Source organism: Lepidochelys kempii, chromosome 17, assembly GCF_965140265.1.
Source record: "Lepidochelys kempii isolate rLepKem1 chromosome 17, rLepKem1.hap2, whole genome shotgun sequence".
Lineage (NCBI taxonomy): Eukaryota > Metazoa > Chordata > Testudines > Cheloniidae > Lepidochelys > Lepidochelys kempii.
This window is the reverse complement of record NC_133272.1, coordinates 808,251-826,588: the sequence shown is the minus strand read 5'-3', so window position 1 is coordinate 826,588 and position 18,338 is coordinate 808,251. Positions and strand designations below refer to the sequence as shown.

Below are 18,338 nucleotides of genomic sequence, written 5' to 3'. Positions count from 1 at the left end.
AGTTGCAGTGGGGGAGGTTTAGATTGGATATTAGGAAAAACTTTTTCACTAAGAGGGTGGTGAAACACTGGAATGCGTTACCTAGGGAGGTGGTAGAATCTCCTTCCTTAGAGGTTTTTAAGGTCAGGCTTGACAAAGCCCTGGCTGGGATGATTTAACTGGGAATTGGTCCTGCTTTGAGCAGGGGGTTGGACTAGATGACCTTCTGGGGTCCCTTCCAACCCTGAGATTCTATGATTCTATGACAGGTCACCGATACAGAATGATCAGGATCACTCAGGAATTGGAGTTTCACTATGGTTGAATGTGAAGACCTACATCTAAACACAGGCCATATTCACAGGCTGGGGGCTCTCTCCTGGGAAGCAGGGACTCTGAAACAGACATGGGAGTCACACCAGACAGTTTCTGAACTTGAGCTCCCCAGGCAACATTGTAGCCAAAAAGGTTAATTTGATCCTTGGAGGCACAAACAGGGGAATCTCAAGGAGCAGAGAGGTTACTTTACCTCTGTGTTTGGCACTGGTGCAACCACGGCTGGAATCCTGAGTCCAGTTCCGGTACCCACAGTTCACGGAGGATGTTGATAAATTGGAGGGGGGTCGGAGAAGAGCCATGAGAAGGTTAAAGGATTAGAAATCCTGCTGTATCGTGACAGACTCAAGGAGCTCAACCTTAATTTGGAAAGAAGGTTCAGGGGTGACGATCCCGGTCTCTAAGTACCAACATGGGGAACAAACATAGATTATTGGCTCTGCGATCCAGCAGAGGAAGATCTAACCCAAGCCAATGGCTGAACATTGAAGCTGGATGTGTTTAGACTAGAATAAGCTGTAAGATTTTAGCAGTGAGGGTGATTAGTCACTGGAACAATTTCCCAAGAGTCTTGGGGGATTCTCCAACCCTGGCTATTTTCAAATCAAGACTGGGAGTTTTTCTGAAGGACACACCAAAGAATTCAGGACATTCTCTGCTCTGTGTTGTGCAGGAGGTCAGACTACACCACCAGTGTTCCCTTCTGGCTTTATAATCTATCAATCCATTTCCCAGAAGGGGACATACTCTGGTTTAAGTAGGGTCTGGACACCCCGGCAGACCAGGAGCTTTGAGGGAGATAACAAGGGCAACCTTTGAAGAGCAGGTGGGGAGGAGGGAGGCTGGGGTGCAGGCTGCTCCCCCAAAGCCCAGCAGCAGGGTGTCTGGATAAGATGGCCCTACCTGGCTATGGTCACAGAGTCGTGCTGTGATAACAGCTCTCTGCGGCGCTCCTCGGGGCTGGGGTGTTGTACTGATGAGCTGTTTGGTGCTGTTGCTCATGGCGCCCGCAGGGGAGTCTCACAGTGCTGCGCAATCCAGGCTGGGCATTCGCAGGGCACTGTGCCCAGTCAGAGCAGGAGAGGCTCAGGGCCAGTGCCCTGGAGGGGATGCATGCAGACTGACTGAGCAGTGATGCAGTTAGCCCTTACCATGGCAGCCCCCACGACAGCCCTGCGGTGGCTGAGAGCTCAGAGCGGCCCATGCACCGCTCCATGCTGCCCCATGCAGGGCCCCCTGCACTGGTTTGTTTGGGTTCCTGGTTAATTTTTCCCTGTCAGCCACCATGATCAGCATTCAGCACTTGTGTTCAAACTGTCTCAGCAGAGAAGCCTTTGATCCATGCAGACGGTTCCAAGTCCCCCAGTCCACATACTCCCCGCTCCCTGCCACCACTGCAGCCTGAGGCTCAGGGCACCAGGGTCCCCGCACAGCATTGGATCCGAGTCTGCTCAAAGGGAGCCCGGGACCCAGCTCCCTGCGTCACATCCAGTCCAAAGAGCGCCGCAGCTGAGGGGGACCTCCCCTGTCTGCCGACCCCAGCACACTAGCCCCATCCAGCCCCCAGAAGGCAGCGCGGCTCAAATACCCCCAGCACCCGCCCCTCACGACTCTGCACCACCCTCTCAGCACCAGTTCCCAGACCCCTTTGCGGGGCTGACCCTAGCTGTTCACCCCAAACGGCAGGGGCTGCGGGCCACAGCACATGCCCTCCTCCTGCAGGGCTCCAGGCTGTCAGCTCCTTTCCCTCTTGTGCTCTGCAAGCTGCTCCCCGCCCACGCCAGCGCAGCCCCACCCCAGCAGCAGCTCCCAGCTCACCGAGTAGCCACGCTGTCACAGGAGAGAGCCCTTGGGGGCCCGAGGGGCCCTCTCCTGCCATGCTGGGAGCTGCCCCAGGGGCTCAGCCATGGCAGAGAGCGCTGGGCACAGGGACAAGTGGTGCTGGTCACAAACAGGGACAGGGAATGCCCCCTGCTCACCTGCTGGGGGAGAGACTTAGGGGCTTTTCAAGGGGCTCCTAGCCCCAGCCATGGAAAGGATGTGGGTAACAGAAGTATCTGAGAACGCCCCCGTCCCTCACAGCATGGCTACGGAGCAGACAGACAGACGCACCACCTGAGTGAGAGACAGACAGACAGGGGCCCTGGGCTCCTCGGGGTGGTGCATTTGTAGTGACTACGGGCGCTGGGCTGTTCCTTTCACTAATGCAGCTGGGCGCAGAGCAGCTCCTTTAACAGATGTCAGCTCCACAACAGAGATAAATCTGAAACAAAGACATGGGGCGCGCAAGCAGTGCCGGAAGAAAGGGCCCTGGGATCCCAGCATAACTGGAGCACTTCCCTGAATTGTAATCCTAGTCTTCAAGGCATGGAGAGCGAGCCAGCCCGCACGGTCCCTGGGCATGCTCCTGCTTAGCAATTAACTGGAGGGCTAGCTCTGTGCACGGCAGAGTGGGAGCTTTCCCGAGCCTCTCCCCTGCAAACCCTGCCAAGGACAGCACAAGATGCTCCCCGTGCGGCAGGAAGGCAGAGCCCCCCTGGGGAGTGAGGGGTTTGCTAAACAGCATGTTTGTGTCCCTCCTTCATGGACAAGAGTACAACCCGGACCCCAAGCCCACAAGGGCGGTGACGTCTGAAGCCACCCAGCAAGCCCGTGTTAACGGAAGAACCAGAGTTCTCACAACTCCTTGCCCTTTGCTCAGTGCGAGGCCCTGCTAGCCACATGCCCAGCTGGCAGCCCTAGGATGCTCCCTCCCAGTACACACCACGCTAGGGCCCTGACTCAGTCCAGACTCCAAGAGAAAGGGCATCCCCAGCACTACCCCCTGCGCTAGCCAGGCTCCCCAGCCAAGCCCTGCTTGGTCAGCTCTCAAGCCTGAGAAGGGGTGGTTACAGGCCACAAACTTCCTGCCACCGCCACCTCCCCTGGCTTAGGCTATGTCTACTCTGTAGCACAGAAGGCAGGACATTTTCCACGTGTAGCCAGGCCAACCTGTCTCAAGTGTAGCCTATGTCAGTAAAACCGATGTTGCTCAGGGGTGTGAATGTTCTAACCCCTCCCTCCCCCTGCTCAATTGACAGAAGTCACAAATTGTCTGGCCATTGGCTAGGCCCAGGTAGCCAGGGACAGTCGCATCTGATCCACTAGAGATCTCGGCAAAGATCAACACCTTTCCTTCCCTGGCCTGGTTAGGCATGCAGTTCACAGAGAACTGAGGCACACACATAATCATACGAAACATTACAAAAACTCCCCACTTCGTCACATCCTGCCCCCCTTCGAGTCTGAACTGAGCGGGGTCCCTTCAGCTAATGGCCTGGGGAAGTGCAGGTCCCCCTTTCCAGGACAAAACATCAGCTATAACATGCATTCCCATTCCCATGGACCACCACCATCTCATAATCCTGGAGGGTCAGACTCCATTACAGGAGCTCAGAATTAGCCCCTTTCACTGGTGCAGCCCTGTGACGAAGTGGGACTGTTCTTAATGTTTCCTCTGAATAGTGTGGGGGTGCCTCAGTTTCCCCTAGGCAGTTCTTAAGTCTCTAGGTGGTGGGATAAGGGTGTATGATCATTGCAGAGCCCTCGAGGGCAGGTGTGTGCAGGGGTCTGGACACAGAGAATGGCTGACACCCTGTTTCCTGGCAGCTGATGGCCTGGCCCTTCCCCCCCTGCCAGATGAGAGCTAAAGGGTTGGAGAACAAAAGAATCCGGTGACCTCCTGGCCGGGGAAAGGAACAAAGCCCAGAGGAGGAGGGGCTGGAGGAAGTTTCAGTTTGGGGCTGCTGGGGCGTGGAGTGAAGGGCAGACGTCTGGCTCACTGCCCCCCAAAATTGACCCAGCTGAGGGGTCCCGTTCTCTCCACCTACAAGCTCTGTGTTAGACCATGTTCCTTTTGTCTAATAAACCTTCTGTTTTACTGGCTGGCTAAGAGTCATGTCTGACTGCGGAGTTGGGGGGCAGGACACTTTGGCTTCCCCAGGACCCCACCTGGGCAGACTCGCTGTGGGAAGCGCACGGAGGGGCAGAGGATGCTGAGTGCTCCGAGGTCAGATCCAGGAAGGTGGAAGCTGGGTGAGCTGTGTGTCCTGGAGACAGGCTGCTCACAGAAAGGAGACTTCCCCAGCATCCTGACTGGCATCATAAGGAGCAGTTCCAGAGCGTCGCCTGGGGACTTTGTGACACCTTCTCGCTGGTCACACACTCCCAGGGGTTAACCACCCCCCAAAACCGCTCCTCTCTGAGCCTTCAGCACGCTTGGTCCTCGTCAATCCCCCTTCGTTTTACTGCTCCCTAGTCACTTACAGCAGTAAGCGCCATCCATGGGGTGCAGTAGATCCCACCGCTACCACCAGTTGTCACGGAGTCCCCAGGCGATGCTTTGGAACTGCTCCCTGCGAAGCCAGGCAGGACTCTGGGGCAGTCGCCTTTCTGGGAGCAGCCTGTCTGCAGGACACACAGCTCACCCAGCTTCCACCTTCCTGGGTCTGACCTGAGAGCATTCAGCCTCCTCTGCCCCTCTGTGCGCTTCCCACAGCGAGTCCGCTCAGGCGGGGCTCCTGGGGAAGCCAGAGGGTCCTGCCCCCCAATTCCACAGTCAGACGGGACTCTCAGCCAGCCAGTAAAACAGAGGTTTATTAGACGACAGGAACATGGTCTAACACAGAGCTTGTAGGTGCAGAGAACAGGATCCCTCAGCTGGGTCCATTTTGGGGGGCAGTGAGCCAGACAACCACGTCTGCACTTCACTCCACGTCCCCAGCCAGCCCCAAACTGAAACTCTCTCCAGCCCCTCCTCCACTGGGCTTTGTCCCTTTCCCAGGGCAGGAGGTCACCTGATTCCTTTGTTCTCCAACCCTTCAGCTCTCACCTTGCAGGGGGGAAGGGCCAGGCCATCAGTTGCCAGGAAACAGGGTGTTGGCCATTCTCTGTGTCCAGACCCCTGCACACACCTGCCCTCGAGGGCTCTGCAATGATCATACACCCTTACCCCACCACCTAGATACTTAAGAACTGCCTAGGGGAAACTGAGGCACCCCCACAGTATTCAGAGGAAACATTAAGAACAGTCCCACTTCGTCACACAGGCTCCCCATGTGACTGGGCCTCAGCAACCTGCAGTCCTATAGGGCCGTTCCCACGCGTGCGGAGGAGCTCGCCGGCCTGGCGCAGGACCCACACCACGCTGCTGCAGGCAGAAGAGCGATTTCTGTCACGTCTGGAGCCGAGGCAGCTGGGTGAAAAGGGCCAGCCAAAGCAGCGGCCAAGCTAAGCTTCCACATTAGCACCAGCTATAAATATTAATGGCACGAGGAGCCAGGCACTAAGGAGGCCAAGAACAGCCGTCCGTCGCTCTAACCCCTCACCTAATGCAGTTTTCTCCTGACCTGCGGGGTCCTCGGGGAGGGAGGGAAGGAGGGGCGGGGGGGTGTCCAGGGTTTCACACTGAGCAGCACAGGCCCAGGCAGCGTCTACACTGCAAGGGCTGCAGCCGAGAGTCAGCGCCAGCCGCAGCGATGGGCAGAAGGCTCCTAACCGCGCCCAGACTGTGGCTTCGGGGGTCACTTGCCCTGACGACGCACAGAAGGCAGGACGTTTTCCACGTGTAGCCAGGCCAACTTGTCTCAAGTGTAGACCAGGCCTCAGACTCCCAGAGTTACACCCAATAGGCTGGCACAGCACAAGGAGGGGTGCTCAGGGCCGGCGTGGCACCGGGGGGAGGGGGCGGCGGCCGGGGGGGGAGGGGGCGGCGTGGCACCAGGGGCACCAACAACCCCAATCCCGACCAGCACCAGCGCTTCCCAAGCTGCAGGCCAGGGGCTGTCACGGACACTCAGCCACCTCCTCCCTCATCCCAGCCTCTGGTTCCATCGGGGGCCCCACTCAGGCTTTGGCCACAAGTCCCAGCACCTCAGTGACCAGAGCCAGGCCACGCCACCCCCAGCGTGGGCCCGTCTGGGCAGGAAGCGCCACAGACCAGTGACCCCTGCATGCCACGTGTCGCTGCTCCCCTCTCCCCCATCCAGCACCGCTGCCTGCCCGGCCTCTCCCCCACCCCGAACAGCCTCGCAGCAACCCCCACATCACCCGCATGCTGATGGACGGGAAGCATCTCCTGTGTTTACTGCTACTTTGGAGCTGCCCTCCTCCCCACAGATCCCGCACCCACCTCTGCACACAAAGCCCCCCCCCCTCCCCCTGGCACAGAGCCCCCACCCGTGGGCACCCCCCCACATATACACACAGAACCCCCGCAGCACAAAGCCCCCACCCATGGCCCCCCCCACATATACACACAGAACCCCTGCGGCACAAAGCCCCCACCCATGGCCCCCCCACATTTACACACAGATTCCCCCCCCCAGCACAAAGCCCCCACCCATGGCCCCCCCACATATACACACAGATTCCCCCCCCCCAGCACAAAGCCCCCACCCATGGCCCCCCCACATATACACACAGATTCTCTCCCCCCCACCCCCCCGGCACACAGCTCCCCCCACAACCCTCTCTCCTCTCATCCCAGAGGACCCTCCATTTGCAGCCCCACCCTGGAGGCCCCAGCTGGGCTGGCTGGGAGGCAGGAGAGCCCTGCAGGGCGGGCAGGCTGTGCTGTGCACAGGGGCTCAGGCTCACGCAGATAAAAGAATCCCCTCAACCCGCTGCCTTCGAGGCTGGGCCATGAAAGCAGCTCCCTGCAGTGCAGGACAGTCTCTTAAAGGCCCGGGGACACTGGCTGCTCCCAGGCAGGCTGAGACTGAGGCCCAGCCCGGGGCGCTCCCCAAGTCCCAGAGGCCAGCAAAGACGGCGAGACACTCAGCCAGCTCCCCCTGCTCCCCCCGCATGGCCAGGCGCGCAGCACCCGGGCACCAGTGCGGGCTCAGAGGGCAGGGCAGGGCTGGTGGCCACAGAGCAGCCACCAGCCTGCTGGGGAACGATGCTGCCAACAAGCCCAGCTGGCACCTACACAGCCCAGAGCCACAAGCAGCAGGCACGGCAAGCTGGGGGCAGAGGGGCTGGTCACCCAGCCACGCCGCAGCCCTCCCAGCTGCGCAGGGGGGGTTATTGGCAGAGCTGGGAGGGTGCCCTGCTCTGGCCCTGTCCGCCAAGCCCCGCTTTAGCAGCTGTTTGGCTACGGGCAGGTGGGAAGGGAAGCCAGCCCCAGCCCCACTGCACCAGGCAGACAATATGCTAGTGAGCGTCATGACCCCTCCGCCTACTCTTGGCTCTCACTCACCATGTGCAAACAGAGGGAGCTGGGGAGGGGGCGGAGCAGGGAGGCGGGTACAGCAGGGGGAAAAGAGTGGGGGAAATGCACAGGGGGAAAAGAGATTACCCTAAATTCTGCAAGGTGCCTCAATCTGCTGCCCCTGCACAGCCGAGTGCTCTGCTCAGCTCTTCACCCTCCACTTCTGCTTTCTCTGGGCCGCGGAGCAAATCGGGAGGGAAGCAGCATGGGGACAGGGGTCCCCCCTGCCTCTCTGTGGGCCCGTGAGCAGCCAGGAGAACCTGCATGCCCAGGCTCTGCCAATCACAGCTGCCCTCTCTGCCCCAAGGAGCGAGGGGATGGGATGCTAGGGTAAATGGGCAGCAGGGTCTTTCCCCTGGAGTCCAGGATGAGCTTGGTGCAGAGGCCATGGCCAGCAAGGCAGGGGCACAGAGGAGCTCGAGGGGGCCCCTTTCCCTCCCAAAGCAGCAGGGCACTGAATGGAGAGTGCCTGGAAGCACCAGCCTCTTAGAGCTCACCTGCCGCCATCAGGCCCTGCCCCCACTGCGGCCCAGAGCGCTCCTCGGCACACCGGCTCCGAGCTCAGGTCAGCCAGTTGTTAACACGGGCACCGTGACCCCGGCGAGGGCCAGGACATGCTGAGCTTGTCAGCTGCTGGCTCGAACGCACCAAGGGGTGGGGGGGCAGAGCCAGGCAGCGAGATCAGCCTGACAGCATGGTCGTCTCTCACCGCTCACACGGCCACATAAATTCAACCACAAACAAACAGCCGCTATGGCTGGGAACCAGGACTGCGCCGAGCGAACGCTGGCCGGCTGCCCCACCCTGCCCGCAGCACTGCACAGCGGGCACTGCCTAACGCAGGAGATACCAAGTACAGGCACCACGGGAGGCTCCGTGTGGGAGGCAGGGTCACGGAACAGGCAGATCAATGCTTTAGCAAAGCTGCTTGCTGCGAGGCATTACTTTTCTGCCCAGGGGACCCATCTGGGGATATGCCAGATGCCAGGGTGTGTGGCGAGGGCAGACACCCCTCCAAGGGCAAAGAGCCTACGTCTTTCACTCACCTTTCAATGATGTCAGCGATGGTGCACGCGAACATGAGGAGGCCTTCGGGCATCTGCAGAGCCACTAGGAGAGAGACAGATCCCCAGGGTTAGGATGCACTGAGCAGGTAATTTCTTCCGCAAAGCAAACACCTTGGTATAAGCCTGACGACACCCCTGCGCACAGTGAGCCAGACCCAACCCACACACCGCTCAGCCCTTCTGCCTTCTGCATCCACCCAGAGCTCCTCCGAGCCAGAGCCGCCCACAGCATGGGGCTGGGACCCTGGCACACTTAGCCCATGACACCCACCATTACAGGTGGCTCCAGGAGCTCCTGAGCACTTCCTAAGGGGAGGGAGTCACAAGTCCTCTGCACTGGGGCAGCTGCAACACTCTCTGCTCCCTGGCCACTCTGGGGAGGAGTCACAACACGGCAACGACCCAGGAAGGGGAGAGCTGGAGAACTCCCTGCAGCTGGATGCTGAACCCGCCTGGCACAGAGAGGACCATGGCGCCAAGGTGCTGGCCAAGCACCAGGGCTCAGAGTTCTAGGTCAGCACCTCTGTGCCCAGGCCACGTGCTGCAGCCCAGGAATGAGCCAAGGCCCTCTGGGTGCTGGCCCAGGTGACAGGTGACGAAGTGGGACTGTTCTTAATGTTTCCTCTGAATACTGTGGGGGTGCCTCAGTTTCCCCTATGCAGTTCTTAAGTATCTAGGTGGTGGGGTAAGGGTGTGTGATCGTTGCAGAGCCCTCGAGGGCAGGTGTGTGCAGGGGTCTGGACACAGAGAATGGCCAACACCCTGTTTCCTGGCAACTGATGGCCTGGGCCCTTCCCCCCTGCAAGGTGAAAGCTAAAGGGTTGGAGAACAAAGGAATCCGGTGACCTCCTGGCCTGGGAAAGGAACAAAGCCCAGAGGAGGAGGGGCTGGAGGGAGTTTCAGTTTGGAGACATGGAGTGAAGGGCAGACCTGGTTGTCTGACTCACTGCCCCCCAAAATGGACCCAGCTGAGGGGTCCGGTTCTCTGGTTTAGACCACGTTCCTGTTGTCTAATAAACCTTTGTTTTACTGGCTGGCTGAGAGTGACGTCTGACTGCGAAGTTGGGGGGCAGCACCCTCTGGCTTCCCCAGGACCCCGCCTGGGCCGGACTCGCTGGGGGAAGTGCAGGGAGGGGCAGAGGAGGCTAAATGCTCGGAGGTCAGACCCAGGAAGGTGGAAGCCATGTGAGCTGTTTGCCCTGCGGACAGGCTGCTCACCGGAAGGCGACTGCCCCAAAGTCCTGCCTGGCTTCATGGGGAGCAGTTCCAGAGCATCGCCCAGGGACGCCGTGACAACAGGCAGCAGGTTTAAAGCAAACAGCAGGAAGTGCTTCTTCCCACACACACAGCCGGCCAGTGGAGCTCACTGCCAGGGGATGTGGCGAAGGCCAGAAGTAAAATGGGTCCCAAACAGTACGAGGCTAGGTCCATCGTTGGCCATTGGCCAGGCTGGGCAGCGACACAACCCATGCTCCTGATGTCCCTAAACTTCTGACTAATGGAAGCTGGAAGTGGCTGGATCACTCGACAGCTGCCCTGTTCTGTTCCCTCCCTCTGAAGCCCCTGGCACTGGCATGGTTGGAAGAGGAGACCCTGGGGCAGGTGGGCCATTGCTCTGACCCAGTGTTCTTATGCTAGCAGTCAGACTGGGACTCAACCTCCTTTACTGCCCTCCGGATCCTCTGAAAGGCGAGGGCCGGTCCCCGTGCTGGGCTGCTCCCTGTGGGGATGGGGACTGAGCGCCGGGACTGTGGCCTTTAACTCCAGCTGCAGGTCCCATTAATCCCGTTATTCTCTTAACTCTAGATCCCACTAACGCATCCCAGCCTTCATGACATTTACCCACAGTTCCCTCCCCAAATCCCTGGCTGACTGAAATCCTTCGGCTACTGAGCCATGCCCGGGCAAACACCAACTCTATTTAAAGACATTGTTTTAGGCCAATTGATTGGAACCACGCGAATCTCCAGTTTCCCAGACTCTCAAAGCTCTTCTAAAGCTAAGTACTCAGCTTACCCAGCCAGCGAAATCCAGCTTCAGGCACCTCAGGAGGGGTCCCAGAGCACCGCTTCCTCCCCAGCCAGCCTCTGCTGTCCTGGGATGTCTGGAAAACGGCATGGGTCACATCTGACAGCCCCTCCCAGTAGGGCTCTCTAGCGATTAAAAAAATTAATCCTGATTAATCGCACTGTTAACCAGTAATAGAATACCATTAATTTCAATATTTTTAGATGTTTTCTACATTTTCAGATATATTGATTTCAATTACAACACAGAATATCAAGTGTACAGTGCTTACTTCATATTTATTTTTATTACAAATATTTGCACTGTAAAAAGCAAAAGAAATAGTACATTTCAATTCACCCAATATAAATACTGTAGTGCACTCTCTTTATCTTGAAAGTTGAACTTATAAATGTAGAATTATGTACAAAAAATAACTGCATTCAAAAATAAAACGTAAAACTTTAGAACCTACAAGTCCACGCAGACCTACTTCAGCCAATCGCTTAGACAAACAAGTTTGGTTACAATTTGCAGGAGATAATGCTGCCTGCTTTTCGCTTACAATGTCACCTGAAAGTGAGAACAGACATTCGCATGGCACTGTTGTAGCTGGCATCACAAGATATTTACATGCCAGATGCACTAAAGATTCATATGTCCCTTCATGCTTCAACCACCATTCCAGGGGACATGCGTCCATGCTGGTAACGGGTTCTGCTTGATAACCATCCAAAAAGAGCGGACTGACGCATGTTCATTTTCATCATCTGAGTCAGATGCCACCAGCAGAAGGTTGATTTTCTTTTTTGGTGGTTCGGGTTCTGTAGTTTCCACATCAGAGTGTTGCTCTTTTAAGACTTCTGAAAGCATGCTCCACCCTTCATCCCTCTCAGATTTTGGAAGGCACTTCATATTCTTAAACCTTGGGTTGAGTGCTGTATCTATCCTTAGAAATCTCACATCGGTACCTTCTTTGCATTTTGCCAAATCTCCTGTGAAAGCACTCTTAAAACGAACATGTGCTGGGTCATCATCCAAGACTGCTATAACATGAAATATATGGCAGAATGTGGGTAAAACAGAACAGGAGACATCCAATTCTCCCCCAAGGAGTTCAGTCACAAATTTAATGAATGCATTATTTTTTTAACAAGCATCATCAGCATGGAAGCATGTCCTCTAGAATGGAGGCCGAAGCATGAAAGGACATATGAATGTTTAGCATATCTGGCACGTAAATACCTTGCAACGCCGGCTACAGAAGTGCCATGGGAATGTCTGTTCTCACTTTCAGGTGACACTGTAAACACAAAGCAGGCAGCAGTATCTCCCATAAATGTAAATAAACTTGTTTGTCTTAGCAATTGGCTGAACAAGAAGTAGGACTGAGGGGACTTGTAGGCTCTAAAGTTTTACACTGTTTTGTTTTTGAGCTCAGTTATGTAACAACCAAAAAAATCTACATTTGCAAGTTACATGTTCAAGATAAAGAGATTGCACTACAGTACTTGTATGAGGTGAACTGAAAAATACTATTTATTTTATCATTCTTACAGCACAAATATTTATAATCAAAAATAATAATATAAAGCGAGCACCGTACACTTCCTAATCTGTGTTGTAATAGAAATCGATATATTTGAAAATGCAGAAAAGCACCCAAAAATATTTAATAAATTTCAATTGGTATTCTATTGTTTTAATAGTGCGATTAATCGTGATTAATTTTTTTATTCACAGTTAATTTTCTTGCGTTAATGGTGTGAGGTAACTGCGATTAATCAGCCCTGCTTCCCAGATAAGGAGCAGGGAGCCCAGCGCACACCAGGCAAGAGGCACTGCACAATCCCCAGCCCCGATATTTCAGGGCCCAGGGCCGGTGGCAGAGCTCCAAGGAGTCTAACTTGCACCCTTTACTCATCTCACTGGGGCAGTGAGTGCCCAGGGCTCGGCACAGCTAGCTCAAGGGGCTCCGAATCGTTCCTCCCCCTGGGGTGGAATGAGCGCCAGCCCTGGGCCTGGGGCTGCTGGCCAGAAAACAGACTTGCCTTCTCAAGTGAGGCCTGTGGTTCGCCAAGGAGCCGGGATGGGGTGGGGGAAGCACCAGACAGCCGGCTTCCCCTCGGTTAGCACAGCACCTGCCCTCTGTGGCCAGTGGCTCTCTGCTATGACCCAGGCCCAGATACACACCTCCAGCCCATCACATCCCCTCCCCACCAGGTGCTGGCATAGGGAAGCCTTGCCCCGAACTTCTGCCTTCTCGGGTCCAGCTGCAGTCCCTTGCCAGTGAGCCACGTGCTGGCCTCTGCACGTTCACATTTGAAATCCCAGCCCAGCTGATGGGTTCAGCTTCCCATATTCCCGTATTCCCCGAGAGGCTAAAACCTAGAACACAGAACAAAACACACAGCACTGGGGAGCCCAGGCAGCGCCTTGGCCAGGACAGCCACGCACTCCCCCACTGCCTCCTCCCATCCCGAGTACCCCCGGGGGACAGGGCATGACGGTCTGGGCCTCGACGATGCCTAAGCCAAGACAGGAGGGACACTTACTCAGATCTCTCACCCTAAGGTGCCTCAATGGCCCCAGCACCTCACAATCTGCAGTGACCCTCCCAGGCTGGGCTGCTGTCCCCACGTTACCTATGGGAACCGAGGCAGGCCCGGAATTTCTTCAAGGTCCCACGGGGAGCCTGCAGCAGGGCAGGGAGCCAAACTGGGTCCTGGGCAGGTGCCCTAATCCCTGGGATCCTTCCCCTCTAAGGTCACAAGAGCATCCCATCAGTGACACCTGTCACTCCTTGCCAAGGCGCCATCAGCGGGCAAAGGCTCTCCTGGCCCGATCACACATTCCAGGCTTGATGCTGCCACCTGCCAGGACCCCCAGCCAGTCACAAACTGCAGCTGCTCAGGCCCTCCACACACACACCAGCTTCCAGGAACCTGAACAGCGCTGAGGGCAGACAGGGCACATTATTGGGGGCCCTGTCCGCACGATCATGTCACAGACCCCACTCACGAGCCCGCCTGCAACAGCCTGTGTTCACCTGCCCCCCACCAGCACTGCCTGCAGTAACGGTTCAGACACACCAAGCACCCTCTCCCTTGCCAGCACCCACGGGCTCATTTCATCCAAGGCATGTGTGGCCCAGCGAGGACAGGGAGTCTGATGCATTATTCTCTGCACTGGCAGCCCACAAGGAACAGGGCTGAGCGGGCTGTGGCCAGTGACCCCAACCAGGGAGAGGGCTGGAGCATTTACTCTTCAGCAGCTGAAGCCAAGGGGGAAATAAAGCAGCTGCCACCAGCTGAAACCACCTCAAGTCAGAGGTGCCCCAGCAGAGACCAGGGCACCTGCGCCTTCCTCTCCCCGAGCCTGGAAACACCCAGCCCACACAGTCAGGAGCTCGTGCCTATGCCTGACCCTCCTCCCCCTGTATCAATGGAACTGCTTCCCAAGACCCCAATGCCGCCTCCCACCCCCGGGGGGCTTTGCCCTTCACTCATATTCCACCTGGGCACTCGCTCTCGCGGGTGTACCCCCCCAGTCCCCAAAGGCTCAGCCAGGAAGCACAGGGAAAGAGGAAAGAGAGAGCTGTCACTGGAGCCCTGGCCGGCATCCCAGCCCAGTGACAGCTACATGCGACTCAGCCCGTCCTGTCTAATGTGATTATAAACCTGAGATACAAATACACTAAATCGTTGGAAGCGTTATGGCCAGCTCCCCGTGACGTGAAATGCCGGCAGCATGGCAGATGCTTCCCTGCCTGACTGACAGCTTGGCACAGCTAGCATCCATTAGTACGTTCCCCTAGGTAACCCAGCCCCAAGTGCTCTAAGCCCAGCTCCTGGCCCACATGCCTTACAACACACCCTCTGCGGACTGAATGGGACCCACACACTGGCGAGGGCCATGCACGTTCTGACTGAGGAAGGGCCAGGGGCCGGGGCTGCAACAACAGGGTTCAATGGGAACTAGCCCCCACGCAGCCCAGGACATGAGCTGGTGCATGAAGCCCGGCAGCTCCATTCCCAGACAGCTCTAGCCTGGATGCTAAGAGTGCAGCATGGCCCCAAGCGGCCACTTACCTTTCTTTGCCTCAGCCTGCTGAATTCTCCAGACCGTCTTGTAGATCTCAAAGTTATAGTTGCTGGGGAGGGCTCCAACTGCCTCCTGTAGCTCCTTATTGGTGAGAATTGCCTCGGGGATCTGCATAGCCACCCGTCGGCGCTGGGGTCCTCGGCCTGCAAGGAGAGCCAAGGAGCTTCTTATACAGAATTGCAAGGAGCCAAAGGATCCGTGAAGAGTGGGAAGGTGCTGAGCCGCTGGCTACCCACCAGCTGCATGTGCCACACCGGACTCTGTTAGCTACCACAGGGTTTGACACCTGGCTCCCACTGCCACAGGCCATCACACCAGCAGAACCAGGGGGAAGCCTGGCTCCGTCCCGCCAGCAGCAAGGACTGGCTGGGAGGCACGGTAAGACATGCTGGATGTGTCACACCAAGGGAACCACCTATTGTCTCCAGAGGCCTGATGATTCAGCATCCATTGGGAGATGCCAACTCACTCAAACGAATCCAGAGCCACAGCTCAGACCCCTCTGCTCGCCTGAGAGCACAGGGGACCCACTCCCGCCCTGCCCACCAGAGACAACTGATTGGGTGCAGGATTAGGGGAGGAGGTTTCCACCCCCCAGTAGCCAGGCTCAGTAACACAGGGAGGCACTAGGCCTGCTAATCTAGCACAGCCTGGGGGGGAGGGCACAGAGTAACTTCATGCTCCAACCCCTCAATAAACTAATATTAAAGGCAAGGAAATGATAGCATGAAAGCTGTGCAATTACATTCAATCTTGCTGAGTGATTCGGGAGTAATGGAGCAACCGGAGGGGGCAAAGGGCAGCTGTCAGAGCGTACACTGAGCCCAGATCAGAAACTCCGAACAGAATTAACTGAGAGAGGCTTGGCCATAGCCCCCACCTCACTGACATGCGCAGAGATGGGGGGCTTTGCCCAGAGCCAGACACCCACTGCCAGGGGCTGCTCAGCGCCAGTAACCCAGCGGGGAAAGCTGCTGATCAACTAGGGGCAGGACCACCCTCCAGGAGAGGCAGCAGCCAGTCACTCGAAGCCGAGTTCAGGGTACGGACAACGATGACTCCCTGGAGAGCAGGAATCCAGTGACTGACCACTGGTGGGTCATGCGCCAGCATGACCCTATCGCCCCAGATACATGAGGCCTAGAAAGGCTTCTGTGCAGAGACCACTTCCGCTTGCCAGCTGCCCTGCGTCCCCAGACAGTGCCCGCCGGCTGCCATCCAGAGAATGCGGAGAAGTCTTTTGTTCTCTCAGGCAGCTGGCAAGTTTAAAGGTGACCACCACGAAGGGCCCATATGCAGGTAGGAAGGTCCCACACACTGGGTCACCACACACAAGCTCGAGCACAGTGCCCCCTCAGCAGCAAGGAGTCACCTGAAATCCTGCTGCCCAGAGCCCAGCAAGCCCACCAGAACCAGCTCCACCTGCAGCCCCTCCAGCCCCTCCCAGAGCCAGCACGGGGTGGCCTCTTGCATAAGGGCTGCCCTGAGCCCCTGATTCACGACTTGGCCCCAAGAGAGTCTCAGGTTAAGGCTGAGCAGCCCTACCGCACGCTGCCTGCCAAACACTTCGCACACATGGACACTAAAGCCTGTGTCCCCTGCTCCTATCCTCAGGCCTTGAGCCAGACCCTGCCTCAAGAGAGCTCCCCTTCTCCCTGCTGGTCCTCTGCCCCCACAAGGACTCCTCCTCCTTTCCCAGCCAGGACCCCACAGGAGCTCCCTATCCCACCAATACCAGAGTCCCACCAACTGGCCCAGAGCCAGCACTGCCCCCCCGTGTGTCCACGATGCCCCATGGAAGGGGCGGCAGCTGGCTGGCACTCCTGGAGGGGCAATGCTCTCGCAAGGGAAGGGCAGGTGTTCCTTCTCTAGTATCTCACTTGACTAGTGATGGGAGCTGTGAAGGGCAGGTTTCTATTCCTGTTTTACCATGACTGCTCGAGACCCTTTTGTGGGACTCTGTGAATCAGAAAGGCTGTCAGCAATCTGAACGCTGCCAGATGAGCTGATGCAGCGTAAGGGCTGCTTTATTTATGCTCGCAAAGGGCCCTTTCATGACAATGCCTCATGGCGAACAGGTGTTTGCTGCTGTCTGAAGGCCAGGTGACTCACGAGCTGCCTTGCCCACTCACCAAATGAGTTATCCAGGCTCCTGTGAAGCAAACTGCCCGAATAAATTAAATGCCACAAAGTAACTTAGACAATTAGGAGACTGAAGTCCCCATGGCTGACCGGTTTCGTCTCAGCCACGCCACGTAGGAAAAGCCCCTGCGGACCCTTCTGTCCGGAGGGGACAGAGGGTGGGAGGGATGGGAGAGCAAGCAGACGCCGGAGCCAAGCCCGGAGCCAGGGCACAGCTCGAGGCTGATGGACCCGCCCTGGGCAGAGCCTCCCCTCACACCAGCCAGCCGGGCAGGGCCCAGGAGCCAGAGCCGCGCGGGGACAGGCCGAGCTCCCGGGAGAAGCTCCCGTCACACAGGGCCGCCGACCCTCCAGCAATTCCGGATCACGCCATGAGAGGAACCCTCAGGAAGCAGCGCGCCGAGGTCGGCCGCCTCAGCCCGCCCTGACTGGCGCCTCGGAGGGGACGGGCCGGCGCGCAGCCTGGCCGGGAGAAACGGGCCGAGCAGCCGCTGCCGCGCAGGGCCAGAACACGGAACCGCGGCGGGAAGGGGCCGGCCGGCGGGCGGGTCTCGGGGCCGGCCGGCGGGCGGGTCTCGGGGCCGGCCGGCGGGCGGGTCTCGGGGCCGGCCCGCGGGCGGGTCTCGGGGCCGGCCCGCGGGCGGGTCTCGGGGCCGGCCCGCGGGCGGGTCTCGGGGCCGGCCGGCGGGCGGGTCTCGGGGCCGGCCCGCGGGCGGGTCTCGGGGCCGGCCGGCGGGCGGGTCTCGGGGCCGGCCGCAGGCCTGGGAAGCGCGGTCACTCTGCCGACGGCCAAGCACGTTCCCCCACCGGCCCGGCGAGCTCACGCGGGGCGGGAAAGGCCCCGATCCGCGCCCCTGGCCGGGGAGGGGAGGTCGGGGCACGGCTCCGGGGCCTCCGCTGGCCGGTCCCCAGCCGGGGGGCCGGGCCGGGCCGGGCCGGGCCGGAACCAGCCCCGGGAAAGGCCGCGCCGCGCCCACCGGGCTCCCACCTGGCGCCGAGGCCGGGGGCTCGCCCCGCGCCAGCTGCTCCTGGGCCGCCATCGCGAACGAACCCACGTGGAGGCCGGAAAGGCAGCGCCAATAGAGCCACGTGTGAGCCGCCAGATCCGAGACAGGAGCAGACGCCGACCGAGCAATCGAGCACAGGCGGCGGCGGTGTGGGAGCGGGGCCTCTGGAACTCCCTGCCCCGGGCTTTTCCCACTCGACCCCACCGTGGGGCAGGCTTTGCTCCTCCTGCGCCACAACAGTGTGTGGGGCTTGAACAGCGCTGAGCGCCCTGCCTAACATCCCCCGCTCCTGCTCCTGTCCCTGGGGTGCCCCCTGCATAACACCCCCCTGCTCCTGCCCCCAGGGTGCCCCCTGCATAACACCCTCCTGCTCCTGCCCCCTGGAGTCCCTGCATAACACCCCCTATATAACACCCCCCCTTACTGTAATTTTCCCGGGATGACAGG

At 58.4% G+C, this 18,338-nt stretch overlaps 1 protein-coding gene across 5 annotated transcripts in view; it reads right to left on the bottom strand.

Moving 5' to 3' along the window:
* DPH1 (diphthamide biosynthesis 1) overlaps nucleotides 1-17,959 on the bottom strand; it is a 53,593-nt gene extending 35,634 nt beyond the window's left edge. Inside the window, exons 1-4 of one of the 5 annotated variants that reach the window (XM_073316120.1) lie at nucleotides 17,873-17,959; nucleotides 14,730-14,885; nucleotides 10,648-10,735; nucleotides 8,611-8,674 (exon numbers count right to left, since the gene is read on the bottom strand). In XM_073316120.1, the coding sequence (XP_073172221.1) occupies nucleotides 8,611-8,663 (53 nt within the window). In that variant the 5' untranslated portion in view covers nucleotides 8,664-8,674; nucleotides 10,648-10,735; nucleotides 14,730-14,885; nucleotides 17,873-17,959. Of the gene's footprint in view, nucleotides 1-8,610; nucleotides 8,675-10,647; nucleotides 10,785-12,831; nucleotides 13,027-13,283; nucleotides 13,395-14,729; nucleotides 14,886-17,872 lie in introns of those variants that run through there. The other 4 variants (XM_073316119.1, XM_073316118.1, XM_073316117.1 and 1 more) reach the window with 4 other exon arrangements.
* Between the last annotated feature and the right edge of the window lie 379 nt (nucleotides 17,960-18,338).